This window comes from Camelus dromedarius, chromosome 9 (genome assembly GCF_036321535.1).
Source record: "Camelus dromedarius isolate mCamDro1 chromosome 9, mCamDro1.pat, whole genome shotgun sequence".
Lineage (NCBI taxonomy): Eukaryota > Metazoa > Chordata > Mammalia > Artiodactyla > Camelidae > Camelus > Camelus dromedarius.
The window spans coordinates 79,237,399-79,265,148 of record NC_087444.1 but is presented as its reverse complement, the minus strand read 5'-3'; the positions used below and the strand labels follow the sequence as shown (position 1 = coordinate 79,265,148).

At 44.4% G+C, this 27,750-nt stretch overlaps 1 protein-coding gene across 3 annotated transcripts; it reads right to left on the bottom strand.

Annotated features, from left to right (window-relative positions):
* Positions 1-1,279: 1,279 nt before the first annotated feature.
* On the bottom strand, positions 1,280-23,779 carry LOC105084470 (zinc finger protein 543). 3 transcript variants are annotated; one of them, XM_064489880.1, is made up of 6 exons: positions 22,537-23,038; positions 20,963-21,089; positions 16,156-16,251; positions 15,528-15,614; positions 10,608-12,444; positions 1,280-4,321 (listed from the first exon to the last, which is right to left on the bottom strand). In XM_064489880.1, exons 1-6 carry the CDS (start codon positions 22,600-22,602, stop codon positions 4,282-4,284), a joined length of 2,253 nt encoding a protein of 750 aa, XP_064345950.1. In that variant the 5' UTR covers positions 22,603-23,038; the 3' UTR covers positions 1,280-4,281. The 3 variants fall into 3 exon arrangements, with proteins under 3 accessions (XP_064345950.1, XP_031313148.1, XP_031313149.1); XM_031457288.2 differs by lacking the exons at positions 15,528-15,614; positions 20,963-21,089; positions 22,537-23,038 and adding an exon at positions 12,975-13,120 and having other exon boundaries at positions 16,156-16,241; XM_031457289.2 differs by lacking the exons at positions 15,528-15,614; positions 16,156-16,251; positions 20,963-21,089; positions 22,537-23,038 and adding an exon at positions 23,395-23,779.
* Positions 23,780-27,750: the final 3,971 nt, after the last annotated feature.

Genomic DNA, 27,750 nt, shown 5'->3' with positions numbered 1-27,750 from the left:
ACTTACCATGTGACCCAGCAGTCCCACCCCTGGGCATATATCCAGAGGGAACCTTAATTCAAAAAGATAGGTGCACCCCAATGTTCATAGCAGCACTATTTACAATAGCCAAGACATGGAAACAACCTAAATGTCCATTGAGAGATGACTGGATAAAGATGTGGTATATTTTTACAATGGAATACTACTCAGCCATAAAGTGACAAAATAATGCTATTTGCAGCAACACGGATGTCCCTGGAGAATGTCATTCTAAGTGAAGTAAGCCAGAAAGAGAATGAAAAATACTATATGATATATCACTCATATGCGGATTTTTTTTTTAAAAAGTGAACTTATGTATAAAACAGAAACAGACTCACAGACATAGAGTTCAGACTTGTGGTTGCCAGTGAGGGGGGGAGAGGGAAGGGATAAACTGGGAGTTCAAGATTTGCAGATACTGACTAGTATATATAAAGTAGATAAATAAGTTTATAATGTATAGCACAGGGAAATATATCCAATATCTTGTAGTAGCTTATGGTGAAAAGATGAAAATGAGTATATATATATATATTCATGTATGACTGAAGCATTGTGCTCTTCACTAGAAACTGACACATTGTAAACTGACTATACCTCAATAAAAAAACTAAATTTAAAAAGTGCCCACCTCATGGTTCATGCTCAAGAACTATTATTATCATAACATTAACATCACAAAATATGAAATAACCCATGCTTAAAGGGAGCAAAGATAATCAAAATGGGAGAATATGTTTTCTGAAAATGACATCCCCAATACCAAATTGATAGGTTTTTATAAGCAGTATAATGGGTAGTATTCTGAGAAGTTAGGACAAAAAGATGGGGTCTGCCCTTAACTTGAGAATATGGGCTTGGGCTAGTCACCTGACTTCCCTGCACTTAAGTTTTCTCATCATTACATTGAAGGGGGTCTCTGTAGTCCTTTAAAATACTCAAGCTCTATTATTCAAAGCATAATTTTGTTGTTTTTAAGTTATTATAGGATATTCAACTTGAATCTGTTTGACAATGTATCAAAACTGCCATCCCTACACATTATGAGATGCAATTAATGAATTCCATTAAAAGGAATACCATTTAGTATACATAAGTAAGGAATGATAATTAGATATACATTCACCTCAAAAATTTTTACAAATAAGATAATATAAGCAGGCAATACAAAAAAGCATCTGTGCTGCGTCCAGCAGAGCTCAGGACTGTGTCTGAGGACAGGCGACGCAAGACTTAAGAAATAAATACACAAAGCAAAGAGCAAAGATGGGACCAGAGGACTCAAGATCTCATGGATCTAGAGCCCCGAAAGCCTAGTCAGCATCATATTTATTAGGGGTATACAGCTTAGAAAAAAATGCGATCAAAGAGGTGGGGCTTTAGATATTCCATGCGATAAGCTAAATTCTGCTTGCTGGTTAACTGATTAACTTCAGGCCGTCCCTTCCAGGAACAATCACCCTCCTCGGGGTATGCAAAATTTCTAAATCTATCCCGTTATTGCCTCCAGGACATCTTGAGATAGCAAACAGTCCCCCTGAGCTTAACCGCATGCTTTCATGCCCGAACAAAGTTCTGTTAATGGATGATCTGGCTTTCCAGGACCATCCATTGTTTTACCCTAAGGAAATATCTGCCCTCCTTCGTGCCCTTACGGTCTCAGGATTTCTCCTCACAAATTTTCTTTAGCATAATACGCGCTATAGGTCATCTACAGCATAAAACATTAAAACAAAGCAAGCAAGTGTGAATATATTATTTTAAGCTCATGGAAGTTTAGGTGCAGCTTGTTTTCTAGCTGCTTGTTGTCCAGCAGCTTGCTTCCCAGCACATCTGTAAAGCATTATTCTATTCATATAAATTTCTAAATGAGACAAAAAGAGAATGGCTACTATTAGTGACACACATTTAAGGTGGCAAACTGGAGAACTGTAAGAGAGTAATTTGAGTGAAACTCTGTATGGTGTCCTCTGAAGTGGAAGGGGGAATATGCAACTGGGCAGGCTCGTAGCTAAGACGGCTGTGTACCACTTTATAGTTGGGGGGCAGTGACTCAGTATTAACTTACATTTCTTCTCCCGTTTTCATACATGTATAATTCAATGAGATTCTTGAGTACTGCCTAAAGACTACTTACCTGTGCTTCCCATGTAACCTGTCTCCACGCAGAGAGAACAGCCCAAGAGCTTCTCAGGCACATAACTGTCCCTTCTCACTTAATGCTGCACAAACACGGCCATTATTACGTCCTTTATCACCATCTATGACGTTTTCCTGGTTATGAACTTATCTATAGAAGTTTACAGTGTTGACTACTTTGTGTCTGACATATACTGCCATTGAAAGTATTTTTTTCCATTAAATTCATCCATGTTGTCGCTTGAAAGCAGCAGTTTTCATCCCTGGTTTTCTTCCATCTAATGACTGTTTCATTGTTTATGTAAGTGTCTTACAGATGACTGTCACTTCGATTAATTCCAGTTCCTGGGTATGATGAAACCGTCGTTAAACCTTTGTGTATATATATTTTAGCATAAGAAAACACTTATTTCTTATGACTATCCCTTCAAAGTGATTTGCTTGGGTATAAAATGTAAATGTTTTAAAATAATCTGGAATATTTTCCTCAGACTGTATATAAACATTAACTCAAAATGGGTCTTAGGCCACAATGTAAGAACTAAAACCACAGAATGCTTTATAAGTCAAAATATTTACAACGTTTGGTTGGACAAACTCTAAGTATACAGATAGTACACAAAAAGAACACTTAAAATAAAAAATCAGTTTTGGTTTACATCAAGACTTAAAATATCTATTCTTCAAAAGACACTGCAAAGAAAATAAAGATGAGGCAATGTCTGAGACACTGTTTGCAAAGCACGTATCTGATAAAAGGATTGGCATGCAGAATACTGAGAAAGGAAAAAAAAAACCAATTTCTTACAACTAAATGCTGAGAAGGAAAAAAAATGAACAAAGGATTGGGACAAATAACCAATGATTAAAGAATGACCAATGAACGTATGAAAAGATGCTGAATCCAGCAATGCCATTTAAAAACCACAGTAAGACAACTACACCCCTGCTAGAATTTCAACAGTCAACAAGACTGACGATTCCAAGTGCTGACAAGGATGCAGAACAACTGGAACTTCCATATGCTGTTGGAGAGACTGCAAACTGGTACAGCCATCCTGGAAAACAATTCGGCAGCTTCCTTTATAGGTAAATATATATACACCAGAGGACACAGCAGTTCTAATCCTAGATTATACATAAGTTAAAGTGTTTCCATACAAACATCACCACAGTTTTCTTCACAATAGCCAAAACCTTGGAAAAGTTGTCCATGAACTGGATAATGGGTGAACAAATTGTAGTATATCCAGAAAATAAAATACTACTCAGTTACAAAAGGAAAAAAAAAACAAGGAACAACATGAATGAGTATCAAAATCATTATGCCAGGTGGAGAAGGAAAAAAAAAAAAAAAAGACCACATGTTGGGTGATTCCATTCATTTGATATTCTGAAAAAAACACAAAAATGTCAGGAAAGAAAATCAATCAGTGGTTCCTACAGCTGGCATTTGGGAGAGGAGTTTGCATGATGGAACATTTTGAGATGATTCACATCTTCATGGCAGTGGTCACAAAATTGTATACTTATTTGTCAGAACTCATCAAAACATATACCCTGAAAAGAGAGATTACTGAATATAAGTTATACTTCAATGCATAAGGAATATTTAATTAAAGTTGAAGATAACTCAGTGATGTACCTCAGATGCTCTCCTGCATTTGTCCAAAGAACATGGAAATGTTTTTTAAAAAATGGTCAGAATACTATAAAAAATTTTAATTTATTTGACACTAGGTGGAAATCTTTGGGTGGCAGATTTAGCAATCATAAGCACAGACATCCGGCATACCATTTTATAGGCTGAAAATATCAACATCATAAAAGGCAAGTTGTAGAGAACCACAGCGGTGGGCCAGCACAGAGCCCACGGGGAGGTGCACACTGGGGGTGCCAGCATTTAGGAAGACTAACAGAAATCTTCATCTGAACCTCCTTCAGTGAGGAGCAGTGGAGTTCCAGAAGTGGAGATGACAAGTCCAGAAGATACCAGACTTCTGAGTAGCTGGATCCTCTGGTGACCTTCGTTTACTTTATGAGCATCTAGATTTTCACCTCTGTAGAGCAGAGCTGCTTAAAGAAAATTAGTTGGAAGACTGAAAGGCAAGGATTTGGCTACTCTTTCTTTTGGTGACAAAACTGAAATGTGTTCAAGCTGAAAAAAAAAAAAAAGAAAAATATGAAGAAATGTACCTCCAAAACACTATACATGCCCAAGTACCTTAAAAACTCAAAGAACTGCCCCCCTACACACACATAAACCAAAACAGACACAAGACAGAGAAATGATAACCAAGGAAAAAAATCGACATTTAGTCCCAATGTGTCAGTAACTACTTTAAATATAAATGGCCTAATATATCAATTAAAAAAGAGATCATCAAAGTGGGAGGGGGAAAAAGGCACCCCTCTATATGCCACCTACAAAAAAATTTACCTAATATATAATATAGGTAGGTTGAAAATAAAAGAGATGGACAGGACATATTTCACAGAACTAGAAAAAATCATAATAAAATTCATATGGAACCATCAAAGACCTAGAATTGCCAAAGCATTACTGAAGAGAAAGAAAGAGGCTGGAGGAATAACTCTCTCAGACTTCAGACAATACTATAGAGCTACAGTCATCAAGACAGCATGGTATTGGTACCAAAACAGACATATAGACCAATGGAACAGAATAGAGAGCCCAGAAATGAACCCACAAACTTTTGGTCAACTCATCTTTGACAAAGGAGGCAAGAATATACATTGGAATAAAGACAATCTCTTCAGCAAATGGTGTTGGGAAAACTGGACAGCAGCATGTAAAACAATGAAGCTAGAACACTCCCTTACACCATATACAAAAATCAACTCAAAATGGATTAAAGACTTAAACATAAGACAAGATACAATAAACCTCCTAGAGGAAAACATAGGCAAAACGTTATCTGACATACATTTAAAAAATTTTCTCCTAGAAGAAATAAAAGCAAGAATAAACAAATGGGACCTAATGAAACTTACAAGCTTCTGCTCAGCAAAGGAAACCAGAAATAAAACAAGAAGAAAACCTACAGAATGGGAGAAAATTTTTGCAAGTGAAACCGACAAAGGCTTGATCTCCAGAATATATAAGCAGCTCATACGACTCAATAAAAAAATAAACAACCCAATCCAAAAATGGGCAGAAGACCTAAACAAGCAATTCTCCAAGGAAGACATACAAATGATCAAAAAGCACATGAAAAAATGCTCAATATCACTAATTATCAGAGAAATGCAAATCAAAACTACAATGAGGTATCACCTCACACCAGTCAGAATGGCCGTCATTCAAAAATCCACAAATGACAAATGCTGGAGAGGCTGTGGAGAAAGGGGAACCCTCCTACACTGCTGGTGGGAATGCAGTTTGCTGCAGCCACTATGGAAAACAGTGTGGAGATTCCTCAAAAGACTAGGAACAGACTTACCATATGACCCAGGAATCCCACTCCTGGGCTTGTATCCAGAAGGAAATCTACTTCAGGATGACACCTGCACCCCAATGTTCATAGCAGCACTATTTACAATAGCCAAAACATGGAAACAGCCTAAATGTCCATCAACAGGTGACTGGATAAAGAAGATGTGGTATATTTATACAATGGAATACTACTCAGCCATAAAAACCGACAACATAATGCCATTTGCAGCAACATGGATGCTCCTGGAGAATGTCATTCTAAGTGAAGTAAGCCAGAAAGAGAAAGAAAAATACCATATGAGATAGCTCATATGTGGAATCTAAAAAACAAAAACAAAAACAAACAAACAAAAACAAAGCGTAAATAAAGGACAGAAATAGACTCACAGACAGAGAATACAGACTTGTGGTTACCAGGGGGGTGGAGGGTGGGAAGGGATAGACTGGGATTTCAAAATTGTAGAATAGACTACACTGTATAGCACAGGGAAATATACACAAAATGTTATGATAACTCACAGAGAAAAAAATGTGACGAGTGTGTATATGTCCATGAATAACTGAAAAATTGTGCTGAACACTGGAATTTGACACATTGTAAAATGATTATAAATCAATAAAAAATGTTAAAAAAAATAAAAATAAAAATAAAAAAATAAAAAAGGGTAAAAGAGATGGACAAAGATAAACCATGCAGATATTAGTAAAAATGCAGCAGTGGCTGGCTATATTAGTATCAGGTAAGGTATACTTCAGAGCCAAAAAAATTAACAGGGCAAAGAAGGATGTTAGGTACGTAATGATAAAAGGGTCAAGAAACCATGAAGACATAGCACTGATAAATGTATATGCACCAAACAAGAAAACATTCAAATACAAAAAGCAAAAGGTAATAGAACCAAGAGGAGAAATAGACAATTTCACAACTATAGTTGGGGATTTCAATACTCTTCTCACTAGATACAAAGTCAGCAAGGATATAGAACATCTGAGTAACACCATTAACCAGTTCAAGCTCATAGACATTTATACAATGTTTCACCCAACAACAGCAGAATATACATCCTTCCCAAGCAACTAAACAACATTCAACAAGAATGTCGTGTATGGGCCATAAAACAAACCTTAACAAATGTAAACATTTTGAAATCATACAGAGCATGCGCTCAGAAATAAAAACAGAAAGGTAACAGTAAATATTCCAAACACTGGAAATCAAAGAGCATACTTCTAAGTAATCCATAGGTCACAGAGGAAGTCTCAAATGGAATCAAGAAATATTTCAATTAAGTGAATGTGTAATTAAAACATATGAAAATTTGGGGGATGGAGCTCAAACAGTACTGGAAAGGAAAATTTATAGAATTAGAAGCTAACAATACAGTAGTTAAAAAACCTCAAATTAATAATCTAAGACACCATCTCAAGAAACTACACAGAGCCAAATAAAACCAAAGCAAGTAAAAGAAAGGAAATAATAAAGGTCAGAGAAGAAATTGAGAAACTAATAGAGAAAACCAATCATATAAAAAGCTGGGGGTGGGTTGGTGCGCATAGCTCAGTGGTAGAGTGCATGTTTAGCATGCACGAGGTCCTGGGTTCAATGGCCAGTACTTCCATCAAAAAAAAAATTAAAAAATTTTTAATCTGTTCTTTGAAGCAGTCAATAAAATTGATACACATCTAAAAAGATTAACAAAGATAAAATGAGAATAGACACACATTTCCAATATCAGGAATAAAATAGGAGAAATAATCCCAGATGTCCCTGTCATGAAAAAATGAGGGGATATGTAAAACAATTCCACGGGCTTAATTAGAAAACTAAGATAAAAGGGAACAAGTCCTCCAGAAGGGCAATCTATCAAAACCCACCCAGCTAAAAAATACCCCTGTACTGATTAAATTAAATGAATATGTAACTGACAGCATCCCAAAGGAAAGATTCCAGGCCTAAATGGTTTCACCAAAGAATTCTACCAAACATTTAGAGAATAAAGCTAATTCTAAAAAATTTCATCCAGGAAGGAAAAAAAGAGAAGGAATACTTCTTAGTTCTTTCTGGGAGGACAGCATGACTCAGACACCAATACTAGAACAACAACAAAAAGAATTACAGACCAGTATGTTCATGATTTTAGACATAAGATTTCTCAACAAAATACTAGCAAAAGGAATGCTCATACATACATACATACATACATATATATTTATACATATATTTATATAGTTATATTCCATGATCTAGTGAGGTTTGCTGCAGAAATGCAATGTTGGTTCAACATTCAAAACCAGTTACATAATCTATATCAACAGGCTACAGAAAAAAAAAATATGATCACATCAATTGAAGGAGAAAGGCAACTGACAAAATTCAACACCTATTCATAGTAAAAGCTCTAAGCAAATGAGGAGGGAAAATTTCCAAACTTAAGTTCTGAAATAAAGAACATCTACATAAAAACCCACAACTATCATCTTATTTAATGGTCAAGAAATGCTTTCCCCTGAACATTAAGAACACGACAAGTGTGTCCTCTTTCACCATTTCTATTCAACATTGCACTGGAAATTCTAGGCAGTACAATAAAGACAGGGAAAGGAAATAAAAGGGATACATATGAGGAAGAAGAAATAAGATGCTCACTATTTCCTGATAACATTATTGTTTGTAAAGAAAATCCTGAGGAATCTACCAAAAGAACAAAACAAAACAAAAGCCTGGTCTAATAAGTGAGTCCAGCAAGGTCACAGGATACAAAGATACAAGGTCAACATATAAACATTATATTTCTCTGTTAACAGTAATGATAATGTGCAAACTGAAATTTAAAACTCAATACCACATATAATGACTCTTAAAAAAATTTCTGAATAAAAATCTGACAAAATATGTTTAGGATCTGTATGCTGAAAATTACAAAGCACTAATGAAATAGATCAGAGGATCTAAATAAATGGAGACACATACCACGTTCATGGAATGGAAGACTCAACATAATACAGACACAAAGTCTCACCAAAATGATCTGGAGATTAATATCTATAAAAATCCCATAAGATGTTTTATAAATACAGACAAGCACATGATAAAATTTACATGGAAAACCAAAGGAAACATTGATATGGAAAGCTAAGTAATTTTTTAAAGAGAATAAAGAGGGAATCACTTTACCCAGTTTTAAGGTTTAATGATAGCTACAGTATTCAAGATAGTGTGGTATTAGCAAAGGTTTAAACACAGAGACCAATGGGCTAATATAAAGAAGTAAAAACACACCAACATGAATATGCCCCACTGACTTTTCTTACCCAGTTCAGTTCAATGGAGGCGGGATAGTCTTTTCTATAAATGGTGCCAGAACAACTGAACATCCTTGGGCAAAAAACACAACCTAAACTTGACATGGTAATACAAAAATCAGCTCAACATGGATCAAGACTTAAATGTAAAAGATAGATTTTTAGGAGAAAACATTCAGGACCTAGAACTTGCTGAAAACTCCTATGACAAGATTTGAAAAGCATGAAGAGAGGGCTTAACAATAACGCCATGGATTAACACAACAAGAACGCCCTGGCCTACAACGGCAACACAAAACTAGACGTGGTCATTTGAAAGGCCCTGAGGAGGGTTCAAAGTGAATACATGATTTTTATACCTTTCTGGACATATATTTTCTTAATATGAGGTAATACTATCACATGTTCCCCACCCCCGCCAAAAAAATACCAAGGGGGGAATTTCAAAATATCCTGATAAAAGATACTAGTCATTAGTCATTACACTGGGACTAAGCTGATGGTGAAAACTGTGGAACTCACATGTACCTGCACACACGTTGCCTTCTCTGTTAAAATTCTAGTCACTTTACTTGATGGCAAATCTTCACACAATCTTTTGTATGATTAAAACAGATTCCTCCTCTGTGTTCTTGTTTTTAATGTAATCATTATTCTTCAGCTTAATTTGGCTCTGTGTTTTATTTTGTTCTGGCTCTAATTTGACCCCTAGAAAACCACTGAGGTGGATGTGAAGAAGCCTCTCTGAAGAGGAATCCAAAGGAAATCGTGGTCAGAGGGAAGACCTGGGATTCATCTGGGAAGGTTGCACAGTTAACACTGTCATCCTCACCACACAGAAAATAAAGAAAAAATAAACAAACAAGTAGATCAAGTATGAGTGTTGCGTGATTAAAGACACATGAAGAAATGCTATGATTTTTAAAAAATCAAAGTCTTAAATGTGCAGTAAAGTGTGCCCATTCATGTCCAATTTTACCTCCTTAAATATGAAAATATTTCAGCACATGCTTAGCATGCACGACGTCCTGGGATCAATCCACAGTACCTCCATTGAAAAAAAAAGCATTTGAGTCGAAGTCTTTATATTCCTCATAAAGACATATGCTACTCAAGGGTACAGACAACGCTGTGGAAAAAAGGCGGTTTTCAGTATTTTCAGACATACCCTCAACTGTCTAGTTCTCCTGACCCTGGACAGCAGTACGTGCACGTAAGACAGATAAAGGAACAAAGCCCTCTGATCTCTGCAACAACACTCCCCTTGCCCCACATAAGCTAAGGGAGGATCAGCTGCCACAGGCTCATCACGGAAACCTGAAAGCTGTGTTTTCATTTCTTTCTTCTCTTCTGTCTCCTCCTCTTTTGTATAAATATCCCTGAGATCATTTTGCAGTGTAAACAAAGGAGAAAGACATGGCTGAAGGCTTTGCTAAGTGCACAGTAAAGACTGGGTTACTCTCCTGGGTGGATTTTCAGATACAGAGTAAGATTCGGGGCTGATTCTATCTCTAACATGATGCTAGATGACAACTGACATCCTGCAACGGGCTTTCTCACAGGGAAGGAAATTGCGGGCTTTCTCTTTGGTATGAACGACCAGATTCTGAGTAAGATGTTTCCTCTACAGCAAAAGACTTTCCCCAGTGGTCACATTCAAAAGTCTTTCCCCAACAGTTCTTACAGGCTGACTGAGGTCTGCCCACTTGTGAAGGGTCTCCCCACATCGGTCACGCTGACGGGGTTTCTCCCAGTATGAACCCTCTGATGCTGAGTGAGGGAGGAGCTGCGACTGAAGGCCTTTCCACACTCACTGCACTTATAAGGCTTCTCTCCGGTGTGGATGATGGCGTGGCGAATGAGGCTCGTGCTCCAGCAGAAGGACTTCCCACACTCCATGCATTCGTAGGGCTTCTCTCCACTGTGGATCCGCTGGTGCCTGGTGAGGCCAGACCTGCGGTTAAAGGCCTTCCCACACTCCGTGCACTCATACGGCTTCTCTCCAGCGTGGATGCTAATGTGTCGAATGAGGTCTTTCCTGGTGCTGAAAGCTTTCTCACATTCTTTGCACTCAAAAGGTTTCTCCCCAATGTGGGCCCTCTTATGCAGGATAAAGGTATAGCAGTAGGTGAAGGCCTTCCCACATTCAGTGCACACGTAGGGCTTCTCTCCGGTGTGGATGATGGCGTGGCGAATGAGGTTTGCCCTTTGGCAAAAGGCTTTGCCACACTCCATGCATTCGTAGGGCTTCTCCCCACTGTGGATCCGCTGGTGCCTGGTGAGGTATGACCTGCGGTTAAAGGCCTTCCCACACTCCGTGCACTCGTAAGGCTTCTCTTCCGTGTGGATGCTGAAGTGTCGAATGAGGTCTGACCGATTGCTAAAGGCTTTCCCGCATTCTTTGCACTCGTAGGGTTTCTCTCCAGTGTGGGCCCTCTTATGCAGGATGAAAGTGGAGCAGTGGGTGAAGGCCTTCCCACACTCACCGCACACGTAGGGCTTCTCCCCAGTGTGACTCCGCTGGTGCTGTTTGAGGTGGGACCTGCGGTAGAAGGCCTTCCCGCACTCGAGGCACTTGTATGGCTTCTCTCCAGTGTGGATGACATGGTGTTGGATGAGGTCTGTGCTGTCACAAAAGGCCTTCCCACACTCACTGCATTCGAAGGGTCGCACTCCAGTATGAATCTGCTGGTGCCAGGTGAGGTGTGACCTGCGGTTGAAAGCCTTCCCACACTCCACACACTCAAAGGGCTTCTCTCCGGTGTGGATGATGTAGTGTCGCAGGAAACCCGTCTTGTCTCGGAAGGCTTTCCCACACTCCTTGCACACAAAGGGCTTTTCCCCAGTGTGGCTCCTGTTATGCAAGACTAAATTGGAGCGATGGGTGAAGGCCTTTCCACATTCACTGCACTCATAAGGCTTCTCTCCGGTGTGGATCCGCTGGTGCCTTGTGAGGTGCGACCTGCGGTTGAAGGCCTTGCCGCAGTCCGTGCACTCGTAGGGTCTCTCCCCCGTGTGGACCATGTGGTGCTGGAGGAGGTGTGTGCTCTTGCTGAAAGCTTTCCCGCACTCCGTGCACTCGTAGGGCTTCGCTCCAGAGTGAACCTGCTCATGTCGAACAAGGAAGCAATTCCTATTAAATACTTTCCCACACTCCTCGCACTTGTGCAGGGGTTGCCCCTCATGTATCAGGGGGCCTCTCCCTGACCCCTGTGAGTCTCGTTCATGGAGAACGTCTCCTGGAGAGACCTGCTGCCGCCCAGGCCTGCAGAGCAGCCCATCATCTGTCCCTAAACCATCACGTTCAGGGCTCACTTTCCCAGGGAGCTTCTCCCTCAGGGGCTCTACCCTGGGTCTCAAGCGGCCTTCCTGCATTTCAGATGACTCATTTCGATCCTTGGTCTGTCCCAAGCGGGAGTCCCCTGAGGCTCGCTGAGTCAGCCGTTCCCGGGGTGAGACCTCCTCAGACAAGGGCAGGCCAGGAGGGGCAGGGTCTGCGGTGTCAGGTTCTGCGCCATCACCTGGAGGGAATACAATGTACAGAAAGGCTTCTCAGTGACAACAACATAGAAGAAACGAAGCCACCGAGTCAGTGAGATCAGGAAGGGAAAACAGTGGCTCTGTACCTCCTTGGTTTCAAATCTCTCAAACCCAGGTTTGAAATTTCTTCCTTTTTGGTTCTTGGATTCATGAAATTTTTAGAGGGGAAACTCAGAGGGAGAGCATGGCCAGCGGATAGAATGCCTGGAGACTAGAGACGGACAGACAGTGATGATGACACTGTGTGCTGAGTCTGCTCAAAGGCAGAACATCTCAAGGTGCTACATGAAGCTGGCGAAGCGGCACCCAGTGCAGCCTTGATGGAGACGAGGGGGTCGGGGAGGCTTCCCAGATGAGGCCAGACCTACTAAAGCAGTAGAAGGTGCAGCAGGGAGAAAACAGGAGGCCCTTTCAGCCTTGGGAGACAGAACCAACACAGGCGCAGAGTCCTCCAGGATCAGGGGACTGCCATGCAGGAGAGGAGCGCCCAAGATGGGACCAGTGTCCTTACGAGGAGAGACACGAGACAGCTTGCTTGTTTTCTCTGCCACGTGAGGACAGGATGAGAAGGCTGTCATCTGCAGACCGCGACGCAGGCCATCCCCCGACACCAGGTCTGCCAGCACCTTGATCCTGGACTTCCTGGCCTCCCGACATCTGAGAAATAAATGTGTGGTGCTTGAGCTGCCCTGTCTGTGGCATTCTCATCACCGCAGCCCAGACTGAAGAAGACAGGAGGGTGTGAGTAATGTTCTCATTGTGGAGTTCAGTGATGTTAAGTGTATTATTAAAAAAACAAAAAAAAGAATGAACAAATAAATAATTTAATTAATACAATCAATCAAGGTCACTCATGAATCAGTGATGACAATGTACCATAAACCAAGGTTTATCACTGATGAAACCTGTACCTGAGGTCCACTGTGGGGCTCAGCAGTCAACACTAGTCTATGCTGACAGCCTGAACGGGGTTCTGAGCTGAGGGGGCTCCGAGGGCATGAGATCCGACGAGGTGCTGGACACGTGCTATACGCTGACGGAATGCAAACGTTCATGAAGCTGACCTCTTAAGATTCTTGCACCACACAGCATGTGAGTTACCCCTCATTTGGAAAGTGCAAGAAAATCATAGCAAGTGGGAGGTGTGGAACTCAAGTGCAGATGTCTCTTGCAGGAATGAGGTGGCTCCTCCAAGAAGACTGATTTTACAGGGAAGGCAGAATCAATGGCGGTGAGAAGCCAGTGGAGAGACAGAAGCATTTTCTATTTCCTTTCCCCAAGTATGAGACAACTGAGCGTATTTTTATATTACAAAAGAGACAGAAAAGGAGAGAAGCAGCAGCTTCCTGAAAAGGTGAGGTCTAGACCCCGGTGCACGAACTAGGCATGGTTAGGGCGAGATTTCCTCAAGAGAGAGGTGAGGAGGGAAGCGACACAGGGGAGGGATTTGATGAGCGTGCACGGGTTTAAGGACCAGCAACACAAGGACGCAGGCTCTGTTATTGACATGAAAATGTGGAGGCAGCAGTAACCGTCTGCTGAGACGCCAGTGGTGCGGGGTGGGGAGGTTTGGAACAAGATCTCTGTGTCTGTGCGGGCCAGTGTGGGAGACATGGCAGACCAGAGGCACAGAGACGTGGGGAGACCACCTAGGAGTGTGTTGGCATTGCACAGGCAAAAGCTGAAAGCCTGCACTGAGAGCGTGGGGAGGGGTCTCATATAGGTACTGGAGGTCATAGGCTCAAAAGACAAGCATGAAACATCCACTATGGAAAACAGTAAGGAGGCTCCTCAGAAAAATAAAGACTTACCCTACAATCCAGCAATCCCATTCCCGGACATACATGCAGAGAAGACTCTAATTCGAAAAGACACATGCACCCCAATGTTCATAGCAGCCAAGATATGGAAGGAACCTAAGTGTCCATCAATAGATGACTGGATAAAGAAGATGTGGTATATATACACAATGGAATACTACTCAGCCATAAAAAAGAATAAAAATGCCATCTGCAGCAACATGGATGGACCTGGAGATCGTCATTCTAAGTGAAGTAAGCCAGAAAGAGACAGAAAAATACCATATGATTATCACTCATATGTGGAATCTTAAAAAAAAAGACACAAATAAACTCATCTACAAAACAGAAACAGACTCACAGACATAGAAAACAAACTTATGGTTACCATTGGGAAAAGGGGTAGGAAGGGATAAACTGGCAGCTTGAGATTTGCAGATACTAACTACTATATATAAAATAAACAACAAGGACCTACTGTACAGCACAGGGAACTGTAGTCAATACCTTGTAGTAACCTATAATGAAGCAGAATATGAAAACAAAAGAAAAAAAAATACCTTGTCAAACATATGCCAGGCACTGTATGGTCTTGGTGACTTAACAATGGCAAATAAAAACTAAAGTTCCCACCCCCCCCCCAAAAAAAAAAAAAAAGGCGTGCATGCAACACAGACAGGATCTGGAGGTGTCTGGAGGTGGGTGGTGGAGGTGGAGGGGCGGAGGGGCTGTCTGCAGCCGCCCCCAGCCTTCTAACCCACATGGGAGGTGGGAGGAGTGGGCAAGGTCTTAAGGCCCCTCTTAGGCCTCCTGGGCAAGGGGCACCTTGAGGTTTACGCAGACAGGAGGGACAGGAAGACTCGGGCAAAGGAGTGCTCCCCAGTGCCTGACTGGCACTCGGGGCGTGGGCAGACGGAGAGGGTGGGAGAGGGTGTGGTACAGAGCACAGCTGGTCAGAAGGCAATGCACGCCACTGTCCTCACTCAGTAGGACTCATACCACGACCGAGTAATACTAACAGCTTACTTCTGGGGGGTATCACATGACGCTGTTTTTGTCTATTGTTTGTTTTATCGATATTATTAGTTACGGGTCAAGTCATCAAGCACCAGAGCGTCTTCTAAACCTTGTGTGGACTAAGCTTCCTTTTGCTGCCAGTCGCTACGGGTCAGGCCCAGCGCAAAGAGGTTTCCTGTACAGAACTATCACATTGTCCAACGACCGCCATTTTCCAGGAACAGACTGCGTGCACAGACTACACTCACCAAAACATCTGCTCCTCTCCTGGGACACACGGCTCAGCCTCACTCCCCAGCCCCAGGCACCCAATGACAAGGCCGAGTGTCCGGTCACTGGAACAGGAGGGGAACAGTGTGATGGGCATGGGTGTGACACCTGCCTTCTTCTCTCCCCTCCCCTCTGCCAGCTGGGGGGGGGTGCCAGGACAGCCCGGCAAGTCTCATGGTGACGACAGGAGGTACCCATGGGAGGCACAGTGCCCACTGACCACATGGTCCTTGGTGTAAGAAAAACACTCTTCATAGGCCGAGCCACTGAGATTTTTGAACACGCCTGTTAGCTTGGCTGGACTTCCCTGGCCACACTTAGATCCAAAGGCAAAATGGAATCACACAGCTTCCCCAAGGCTGTGTGACTGTCACATCTAGTTTTCAAGGCCAAGCACATGGAACCGAGAGCCTGAGCTGAACCTAATACACTCGCCACCTCCCAGGGAGCAGGGAACAGCGTCACGGGGCTGGAGAGCATGAGGCAGAGGGAATGCAGATTAAAAGGCTCCGTGGACCCCTCTAGAGTAGAGAGGCCACAACAAGAATATTCTCAAACATTCAAGAGGCAGTGGTCGCCCTGCTGTCTGCAGCTGCCGGCACTCACCTGCGCAGAGGCCTGGGGAGAGGCCTGTCTTCGACGTCCGTGACCCTGGGCTGTGCTCCAGTGGGTAGACCAGCTCTGGTTTGGGCAAAGAACAGCCTTTTCACAGAGAAAGAAAGAACACGGGGATTTTAGTGAGAAGAAAGACACCTTTCAATCTAGATCGGACTGCAGGATTTGGAAGAGAACTCAAAATGCAGCTGTTCCCATCTCTGCGAACAAAATGCTGCGACTAGGAAACAAACTGTTAAAAGCACTGTCGTTTGGCCCCAAAGACATGAGTGCTGGCTGCGTAGACAGCGGCAACTCCCTCTGACCTCCATCCCACAAAACCCCAACACAGCTCACACGCGTTTCCTGAAGACGTTTTCTAATCCATCCACGCCAGGGGCCTCAACCTCCCTGGGTGTCAGCAACACCTAGGGTGCCTAGTTGCCCCAGAGCAATTCAGACAGATGAGGCCTCTGGGATGAGGCCTGAGCATCAGTGGACTTTAAACACTCCCCAGGTGACGGGAGCCAATCCGGCAGGCTAGTAAGCCCTGGTCTCCATCGTCCCCCAGGGGCGTCCCTGATCTCTGGCCGTCTCAGGCAGGCAGCCCACGCCAGCCACTCCGAGTACAGAGAAAGCTTTATTCCAGGAAGCGCAGAGCAGGGTCAATGAGGCACCCACAGCTCCTGTTGTCTTGTTGTGTGTTTGTGTGTGTGGTTTTCCCCTCTATTTTTTTTTAAATGGAGGTACTGGGGATTGAACCCCCAAATGAAAAATCCCCTTGGGCTTCTGGCAGCTGGGGGAAAAAGAACCATTTCTGAAATACACCATAGCACTCTGTTCTCAACCAGGACTGCCCGCAGAAGAAACTAATTAACCAGAGCCTGAACTGCTAGGGTTTTATCAGAGCCTGGCTGACTTGGGAGACAGGAAATACACAACTGCAGTCAACTCTGGCCATCCTGTCCTACCTCAGTGAAGGCGATAAATACTGAGAAACACTAGGGAAGTTCACAGTCCAGAGGCACAGGGTCACTAAAAGCCTGAGAGCGAACCACAGAGCTACAGAACACGCTCTCGCTCCCCCACCTTGCCACTACGTTTCTAACGGCCCACTTACAGCAGTTACTTTTTCCCGGTACATCCTGTCCAGCTATCAAGAAAAAATTAGGAATCGTGCTGAAAGGCAAAAAACACAGTTTGAAGAGACAGAGCAAGCATCAGAACCAGACATGTCAGACATGCTGGAATTCTCAGATCAGGCATTTTAACAACAATGATTCATACACTAAGGACTTTAATGGACAAGGTAGACTGCGTACAAAAACAGATGGGCAACCTAAGCAGATAAAGGGAAACCCCAAGTAAGAACAAATGCCACAGATGAAGTAACACTGAGGAATGCCTTTGGTGGACTTATTAGCAGACTGCACGGGGCCAAAGAATCTCTGGGCTTGCAGCTGTATCAACAGAAACCTCCAAAATTGAAAAGCAAAGAGGACAAAGACTGAAAAAACAGAACACAATATTCAAGGACAGTAAAACTACAAAAGTGTGATATACATTTAACAGGAATTTAAAAAGGAGAAAAAAAGACAGGAAGAAACAGAAGAAATACTTGAAACAATAATGACTGGGAATTTCCCAAAATGAATGTCAGACACCAAACTACAGATGCTAGAAGCCAAGAGACACCAAGCATGATAAATGCCCACTGCCACCACTCCCCACTGCCCGAAACACACGTCTCATAATATCATTTAAAAACTGCAGAAAATCAAAGATAAAGGAAAAAATCCTGAAGGAAGCCAGAGGTAAAAAAAACACCTTACCCATAATAGAGGAACAAAAACAAGAATTACATCTGATTTCTCCTCAGAAATCATACAAGCAAGGAGACAGCGGAAAGAAATATTTAAAATGTTCAGAGAAAAACCTCACCAACCTTGAATTCCACACCCTGTGAAATTATCCTTCAAAAGTGAAGGAGAAATAATTTCTCAGAGAAACAAAAATTAAAATTTGTTGCCAGTAGACCTATCTTGCAAGAAATGTTAAAATAACTTCTTTAGATAAGAGGAAAATGATATAGGTTAGAAACTCAGACCTAAATAAAGAAAGGAGGACTATCAAAGGAGGAGTACGAGAAAGTAAAACTAAAACTTTTACTTGTCTTGAGGGGAGGGTATAGCTCAATGGTAGAGCACTTGCTTAGCATGAACAAGGTCCTGGGTTCAATCCCCAGTACCTCCGTTAAAAAAAAACTAAAATTAAATTTTAAAAAAAAAAGAGCATAAACATTAAAAAAACCTATTACTTTTCCTAACCAATCTAACAGATAACAGTCTGTTCAGAATAGTAACATTAACTGTGCATTCAGTTATGCTTATGTATATATCTTACACACATACATATACCTGTGCTTAGATATATAAGTGAAATGAATGGCAGCAATGGGACGAAGGATGGGAGGCAGGAATTAAGATTATTTCGTTATAAGGTCAACAGAAGACTTCTGGAACTAATAAGTAATTATAGCAAAGTTGCAGGACACAAGGTTAATGCACAAAAGTTGGTTACTTTCCTGTAGACTACCAATGAACAAGCGAAACTCAAAAAACACACTACCATTTACATTAGCACTTCCACAAGATGAAATACTTAGGTATAAATCTAACAAAATATGTACAAGATCTGTATGAGGAAGACTACAGAACTCTGACGAAAAATCAAAGAACAAAAGCAGTGGAGAGACATTTTATGTTCATGGATGGGAAGAATCGATATTGTCAAGATGCCAGTTCTTTCTAATTTGATCTGTAGATTCAATGCAATCCCAGTCAAAATCTCAGCAAATCGTTTTGTGGATATCCAAAACTGATTCTGAAGTTTATAGGGAGAAGCAAAAGACCCAGAAGAACCAACACAATACTGAAGAACAAAATGGAAGGACTGACACGACTCAACCTCGAGGCTTACAATAAAGTTACAGCAATCAAGACAGTGTGATATTGGTGAAAGGTCAACGGAACAGAACTGAAAGCCCAGAAACAGACCCACGTAAGTACAGTCAACTGTTCTTTGGCAAAGGTGCACGGGCAAGCTGATGGAGCAAAGCCAGTCTTTTCAACAAATGGTGCTGGAACAACTGGATGTCTACATGTTAATAATAATAATCAAACAACTAATTTTTATAAGGTGTAACATATGCCAGGGACTGTGCCAAGCAATTCAAATATGCATTTAAAAAAAAACAAACCTGAATTATGTTAATGCACTAATTTAGAAAAGAAATTTAAAATATTGAAGCTCCTCATTCAGGAACAAGGTGTCTTCACAGAGCGAAGTCTTTTTCAGGTCCTAAACAAAGTGTTACACTGTTATATGTTGTTCTTCCTGCGGACCTTGCATGAAAAATTCTGGTTTAGGAACTCCTTCCAGCACCCACATGAAGCACACGCTGCAATAAGCACTATCTTAGAGACGAAGAAACAGGGGTTCGGGCAGATACGATGATTTGCTGAAACTAGACACGCTGAATGGCTGAGCCAAGACAAAAGCCCAAGTCCCGTCATCTCTGGCATCTGGCCTGTTGAACTGCAGGGCCACACAGCCCTGCTCCAGGAGATGTGGATCCAAGCGTAAGGCGAACACCACGAGGACCAGGACGGTGATGACACCGTTAACAGTGGTGACAGCAGGGGCCGCAATCGCTAAGCCTGCGCACAGCAAGGCGCTGGCAGGCATTGTTCTGGGCCACTGACCCTCACGACAGCCGTGCGAAGCAGACACCACACCACCTCCTTTTACCTGTGAGATAACTGAGGCCCAGGAGGGGCAGTAAGTTGTCCAGGAACGTAGAGCTCATTAGCAACAGAGCAGGGATTAGACACCCAGGGTCCAGCACCAGACCCAGGTTTCCCAAGTGCTACACTAAGGAGGGAACAGCAAACACTCCTGCGTGGGGCCCGCAGTCTCAGACCATGTGGGAGGGGACATGAGCAGAAGGACTCAATCCTCAGGAAACAGGGCCAGAGGAAGGGGCAGACTTGGTGAGGCCAGAATTCAGCATCTCATGAACCACTAAAAATCAGAAATTGGGAATCTTCACAAATAGTGACATCTGCACAAACATCAAATCTCATTTATTCTTACCGACATTTCACAAAAGAAAGGACTTGTACCATCAAAAAATGCAGGAGAGCTTTTCACAACCAAGATGTGTCTTTTTAGTTGAATGGATGAAGCTTTATGAGGCACTCACGGCAACGGCCCCATTTTCCTTACTTGCTGAGGACCGCAGGCTGGGAGAATTAAATGAGTAGGGCGTGAATAGAGAAACAAGATAAACGCAACAAATAGGAAGAAACAAAGATGAGGAACGTGTGTGTCTCAGAGAGCAAGGTCTAGGTGGCCACTTCCCTCTGCAAAATGGCTTCAGCAGAAAGTGCCACTGTGAAGAGTGACACGAGCAGATGCACAGAGAGGAGGCAGAAAAAGAGGCCCGGGCCCCAGGGGGAATCATGCTCTTCGGAGCTGCTACACCAGCCCCTCAAGGAGCCCGCTGGGACGCCTACCTCTGGGTTCTGTGAGACACCCCCGTTTCCTCCCAACACATCTTTTTCCTTTGGCTGTGACCAAAGGCTAACTGTTTCTTGCCCAACCGTCCCTAAGTGAGAAACAAGGGGACCACAAAGGAAGAGGTGAGTCCAGAAAACAATGGAAGCTGTCGGGCTACAGAGCCCAGCTGGGCCTGGAGCCAGAGGGTGGGACAAAGGAGGTGACAGGGCCCCCATGTAGTGAGCCAGGGAGGCCTTACCCAGAGACGCCAGGAGCCCGCAGGTCTCCAGCATCACCTCCTGGTACAGGGTCTTTTGGGCAGGGTCCAGATGCCCCCACTCCTCCCGAGTAAAAGTCACGGCCACGTCCTCATAAGTCACAGGCATCTGGAAAGTCAAATAGAGGCAACTGTGTTGGTCTGGGGGCTGTTGATGGAGTCAGAGCCCATCGCTCTCCACGGCCAAGATGCTGAAAGACCAGACACCCCCTGGACGCTGAGATTTGTGCGGGACTTAAGGAGGCAGATTCTGCTTTGGGATGACAGCAGTGTAGGAGACAGAGCCTCTTATGCGGGAGCTGGTGGAGAAGACACAAGGTTAGGACCATCGTGACGACAGGACTGGACTGCGAGGCACAGAACGGTAAGGGCGCCAAGGCATCAGGAAAACGGGGAAGAGTAACATAACAATAACAGTAAAAATGATAGAAATAATCATTACAGCAACAGTACCGAGACTCACTGGTCCTCACTGTGTGCCTGCCTCGTACTGAGCGCTTTAAAGTCACTGAAAGCCCCTAGCTCTGATGTCGTACTCCTGAAGTTTGAATCCAAAGTCTTAAAATCAACACTTGACTCCTCTGTGAACCTGGGGACTTCATTTCTCTGAACTTTGATTTCTGAATCAGTACAATGATTCTCACTTAGCAGTAATACTTATGAGAATTAAAGAAAAATTACACTGGGTGACTGGCCATAGCCTGTGAGGTCAATGCCATCATCATCTTCCCATCAGTTAGGGGACCTGAGGTCCAGGGAGCTCAACCACTTCACCAGAAGTTTATATGCGTTATGATCAGAGGCAGGATTTAAACTCAGGTCCCTCTGATCTGGGGTCTATTAGCAAAACCCTGACACTCCACCATTAGCAAAGTGAAACCACATTTAATGAAGATGTGAAGCATTTTAAATAAATTTTGCAGGTCCCTTCATTTCAGCTCCCACTGAAAACAGTTCTGCAGACACCGGCAGAGGAGCAGACTCATTATCATCCAACTGGGGGGGAGGACAGTGGATGGGGCAGGGTGGGAGGAAAGGGAGGAGGGAACTGTCTGGGAAGTGGCAGGGCCTGGACCAGTTCCGGCTGCCCTCTGCACCTTGGAGACTCCCAGGGAGACTCCACAATAAGCCATCACTTTTTTTTTTTTACTACCTGAGGTCTGACAGCACTATCCTGGGGGAAAAGAATACTTCATGACCAGGGAACAGGAATTGATGCGGACAATGGCGGCTGTAGCCAGGAGAACAAATGCCTTTGGCCACGATGCCTGTCCTGGCTGACAGCAGGATGAACATTCAGCAAATGACCAGGACATGCCTCAGCAGATGGAGGAGTCTGGGGAACCCTGGCAATCACACAGGTCCTCTGGGAACTCCTTAAACCACCAATGTCTTTTTTTTTTTTTTTCTGGTGGATGTACTGGGGATTGAATACAGGGCCTCCTGCATGCTAAGCACACACTCTACCACTGAGCTATACCCCACCCCATACCTTGAGCTCATGCTCAAGACTGCCTATTGAAAGGAAGCCCGCTTGCCTTGCAATGTTTACTCACCTCCAGGCCTCCCTGCCCACAGTTCACACAGAAGAGGGTAAAAATACAGGCTGTGGTGGTCGACATGCTGGTTAATTTCTGCTACTTAAGAGCCGCTGTGAACTCGAGCAGGTGACGAAATCTCACTGAGCCTCAAGCTGTTCTTGCGCAGAACTGTGACCATTACAGAACTTAGTTCTGAAGAGCTGAGGAGCAAATGAGGTGGTACATTATGCTTGCCTGTCAGCTAACAGCAAGACCTCAGTGAAGGTCAGCTCTCTTGTTCTTTTCTTATTGTTTTCTCTTTGGTCCCACAACATCCGGAACAAATTCAACCTTGCACTCTTATTCAACCTTGCTAGGTTCCCTACACAAAATGCCAGAAGATGGGCAAACAGGAAAGGGGCCATTTTAGGCTGCTAGGAAAGGCCTCGCCAAATAGCTGACGTCTGCGCAGAGGCCAGAAGGATGTGAGAGGAAGGTTCTGCAAAGACACAGGAACAGTATCCCGGGCAAAGGCCAAAACAAAAGCGGGGGGGGGGGGGGGGGTGACAGAGAACTTATCACCATCAGGTTGTTGCGTCTGGAGAACATAAGCCAGGGAAGAAGGGAAGGTCAGAGGAGGTCGGCCGGGAGGATGGGGGACCGGCAGGTCTCGGTGGCGACCTGGAATTGTAAGCATCATTCATCCTTTCTACACCCGTCACAGACCCGACGCTGCTATGAGACGGCGGATAAAATGACAAGCCAGCTTCACTTGTAAATAAACGACAGGACAAAGAGAAACCCAACGGCTCACTTAGCCTCCAGCCTGACCAGGGGCCCTCTCGGAATCAGCCGAGAAGAGAAGCAGCCACGTCAGACACATGGTCCACTCACCCGCGCCGGGCACATCCATGCCGCCGCCATCTGGAGACCCTGAGGACAAAGCAGGGCTTGGAGGGGCGGCGACAGAGGCAGCTCCAGGATCCAACCGACGGCCGCCCCGTCCCAGCCCGGAGCCGGGAGCCCTCGGCGGTTTCTCCGGGTGTAAACCGCGCACGAGGCCCAGGCCGTCACGTCCCGGCTGCGGGGACGGCGGTCGAGGCCCCAGTGGGCGCTCACGGGACACCGCCGTTACGGAGGCCCGGGGGCGGATGTCGGGCTCGTAGAAAGCGGCGGAGGTAAGACATAACCGGCTCACCGGCCTTCCCAGCTCCCTCCCGGAAAACGCGCCCGGCCCGCCGCTCACAGCCCCACAGCCTGGGAGGACCCACTGGGCACAGACAGATGACGCAGGTCTCGGAGGGGCCGGAAGTCCCGCCCCCACCACGCGGGCCGCAGGAAACGCCCCTGTCCTGCGACGTCATTAGCCCGGCTTCGGCGCAAACGCGCGGCGCTTAGCCTTCTGGGTAATGTAGATTTTTCCCGACGAACAACCAGGTGTGTAGTGCTTTCTAAGACGGTCTTCTCCCACCTGAGAGCGCAGGAGGTTCCGGAAGCTGCTTCAGACTCGCCTCTTCACAGTGGACACCACCCAGCGGAACCAAGGAGAAGGGACGAGACCAACCCCGTCTACGCCTGGGGAAGCGGAGGCTCAGGAGGCAGACCTCAGCCTGGGGTCAGGGCCAAGAGCAGCTGTTGCTGAAAGATCACCCATCCCTGACTACACGAATAACTCAGAGACAAGGCCTTGGAGCTTAGAAGAAAAGAGGCAGCGTTACTGCATTGCTGGGCAAAGGGGACTCAGCAGACTAGTGCCTTCAAAACTGTGAACCCAATTAGGGTTGGGCTTAGTGATTATATAGTGAGCACATTGGGGCGTAAAAGAGGATATTAATTAACCAAAGTCTCTAATAAATCTTCCTCCGAAATCTTAGCGTGTCTCTCTGCTGTTATGGGCTGTCTGGTGGTCTGGAGGGTTAGCAGCCCATGAGCTTCTCTGTCTGATCAGACGCATCAAGTGCCAGGAGGAACTTTGGAGGGTCTGATCATTCTCCTGAGATTAATGTGACTCCCTTCCAGGGGGAATGACTCAAAATCCAAACATGACTATAAATTTCAATTATCAGAGTAAGGTAAAACAAACAGGGAAGTCACTAGCTCAAACTCTAACAATGGGCTTGGGGCTGGGAGCAGTGAACGGTCAGTCAGGCTTGCTGACCATTTTAAAAGCAAAAGCAAACAGTAAGTATGTGGCCAAGAAGTAGTTAGCCTAAGTGTGGCCATTTTATCATTTCTCCTTCCCAATGGCGCAGAGCCTGATCTGCGGCTTGGCTTGGTCCCTGGCACCTCCCGGTGCGCCTTCGCTCCTCTCCAGCCTTCTCACAGGGGTTGCAGATAAATGAGCAAAGTCACCACCAAAAGGAGGAAGCCAGAAGTCCCGCAGTGACGTTTTAGGAATGCACCAGCCCGAAACTCTTGGGCCTTCTTAGGTCCAGCACCACCTCCGAGTGAAGAATAGACTTTCGAGTGATGGACTTGGCCCCGAACATCAGAGAGTGGTTTGCCATCCCCTGAGGTGGGGAGACTGCAACTGGGGTGGCTTAGAGGCAAGCTCAGGACCCCAGTTTTGGCGTGGTCAGTTAGAAATAACTGTAAGACCACGAAGCGCATCCCCATATGCACTTTACAGTAAATCTAAAATTGTTTTAAAAATAAAAATTTAAAATAAAAAGAGCAAGGAGGGACTTCTGGATGGATAACATGAGGAGTTCTGTGGGCTCATTTCCCACCAAAACTGGTGAAAACTATTTTTTAAAAAATCAAAAAGACAATGTCTCTGAAAATGTTCCCAAAGATGTATAGCAAGTGGAGAACATTTATTCAAGATGATCTGCTACAATTTTGTAAGAATAGAGAGATTTTGCATTATTTAAATTGAGACACTCACTCTCCCTCAAACTGCCCCAATTCAGCAAGATAGAAAATCCACTACACAGTGGTGCAGATGAGAACACAAGGACCCCTCACTCCCAACTCCCCGTTGGAGGGCTATCCTCCCAGGAAGGGCAGGAGGACAGCATTTCTCATCCTGCCCCAAGCTACTTGTTGCTAAGGCTAAGTTCCTGGCCAGTATTGGTCCCAGAGGTGGGATCCCCTTCTTCCACCCAGTCACCAATTCTGGGATGGAGGCTCCACCTTGGGCATCATGCTGCTAAGAATACCAAGACACTAACACTTTTGCCCCAGCTGAAAGGAAGTGTTTTCACAGTAGGAGAAGGCAGCAGAAAAGACCCAAGTCTAATTTCCACCCCTCGCCGGCACTGGTTCCGCAGCTCCCAAAGTAGAAGTGTCAGAGAGAAGTGGACCACTGTCCCCACTCCCAGTTCCAGAGCACTGGCTCAGCAGTTTTGCTTGAGGGGAGGAGCAGAGAACCTGGGAAGAGACCATTGGAAGTGACCATCCTGGGGCTAGTATCAAACACCATGGGAACTCAAGAAGCCCAAATATTTTTGGTTTAGGCTGTGGAGCAGTTTGCCCCAGAGCACTGGTGAAAGCAGTGTAATTCTGAACTCTCTCCTCAAAGACCATGAATGGTCCCTGTAGGTGGAAAAAATCCCGAACTCCCAGATTCTTCCTGGCCAGGAACATGACAGATGAGCCCTGACCCTGGAATTCTGTAATCTGCTGCTTCCTGCTCACCCCCAGTATCACCTTAGGGGGAGTCATTCTCTCACAGGGATCTGCTCCAATCAGCTCTTCCTTCCTTCCATTCCTTGTAGACTCACTCTCGTTCTCAAGGAACCATGACCACCAACATTTCTTAATCCCAAGCCACAACTCTCACCCTGGAACTGAAGATCCCCCTGGAGCCACAGGCTGGTTTCTGGGGGCAGAGACGGGGAACTCGTACATCAACAACCGTGTTTGACCCAACAGTCTTAACAATGGTGTGAAAAAGCCAAGGGCATTCAGTAGCCTCATGGTAAAATCCACTCCAAATTCACTCTGCAAATAATTCCTAGAGAGGCTGAGAGAAGGCACGTTGTGAAAGATACAATGTTGTGTCATTCCCACCTGTGTTGTAGACAGGTGGTCCAGGGTGATGGGACTCAGCTCATGCCAACCATTTCCTCCTCACAGAGGCTTTTCCAGATCTCTCAATTTAAAGCAGTCCCCTAGAAAAGCAAAAATAAACAGATGGGACCTAATCAAACTTAAAAGCTTTTGCACAGCAAAGGAAATCATTGACAAAGCAAAAGACAGCTCACTGAATGGGAGAAGATACCTGCAGTGATATGACCAATAAGGGGTAGATAGCCAACAAATACAAACAGATCATACAACTTAACATGAAAAAACCAAACAACCCAATTAAAAAATGGGCAGAAGACCTGAAAAGACATTTTTACAAAGAAGTCATGCAGATGGCCACTGGGCACAGGAAAGCAGCTCGATATCGCTAATCATCAGAGAAACGCAAATCAAACCCACAATGAGCTATCACGTCACACCTGTCAGAATGATGATCATCAAAAAGACCACAATGTTGGTGAGGGTGTGGAGAAAAGGTAACACTTGTACACTGTTGGTGGGAATGTAAGTCGGTGCAGCCACTGAGGAAAACAGTATGGAGACTCCTCAAAAAAACTAATAATAGATCACAGATCCCTAGAAACAGGAGGCAGGGCACATCACACAGGGCCACGGGGAAAAGACCACAATGGGTCAGGAGGCAGGAGAAAGCATGGTCCAGAGTTTTCATTGTTTTCCACAGGAAAGGTGGGGCAGAGAAGGGCCAACACCTTAGTACTGGCTGGTCTGAATACTGTCCACAGGCTTCGGAGCAAAGGGGCTGTCCCTGTTTGCCTGGCACTGCCTTTAGAGGGTCAGGAATATTGTCTCCCGACAAGTGTAAGAATCAGAAAGAGATGTTTCCAATTTGGGACTTTGTTTTAGTTTTTGTTTGTTTGTTTGGGCAGGGGGAGGTGATTAGGTTTATTTATTTATTATTGTTGTTATTTTTAAAAATTTAACTGATGTACTGCGGATTGAACTCATGACCTTGTACATGCTAGGCATGTGCTCTGTCACTGAACTACACCCTTTCCCTACAATTAGGGGCTTTGGATTGCTTTAGACATGAAAGGAATGGCCCCTTAGAGTAGTCTGTTACGTCTAAGAATTGGCTAGCCCTGAAAGGGGCAGCCTTTCCCCAGTGAGCATGGCCCCAAATGCAGAACATCAGGAGTACAGATAATGGGCGTGACCATCACAGGGTTCTTAGTGGAGTGCTGATGTCATCTGATTTAC

Excerpts from the sequence above, each read along its gene's own strand:
- LOC105084470 (XM_064489880.1), bottom strand. The coding sequence starts at position 22,602 with ATGTCGACCACCACAGCCTGTATTTTTACCCTCTTCTGTGTGAACTGT. Across the intron at positions 21,090-22,536 it reads GTGGGCAGGGAGGCCTGGAG|ATGCCTGTGACTTATGAGGA; the intron begins GTGAGTAAACAT and ends TTGACTTTCCAG. Across the intron at positions 4,322-10,607 it reads GGGCAGACCTCAGTCAGCCT|CTTGAACACATTTCAGTTTT; the intron begins GTAAGAACTGTT and ends TTTTTTTTTCAG.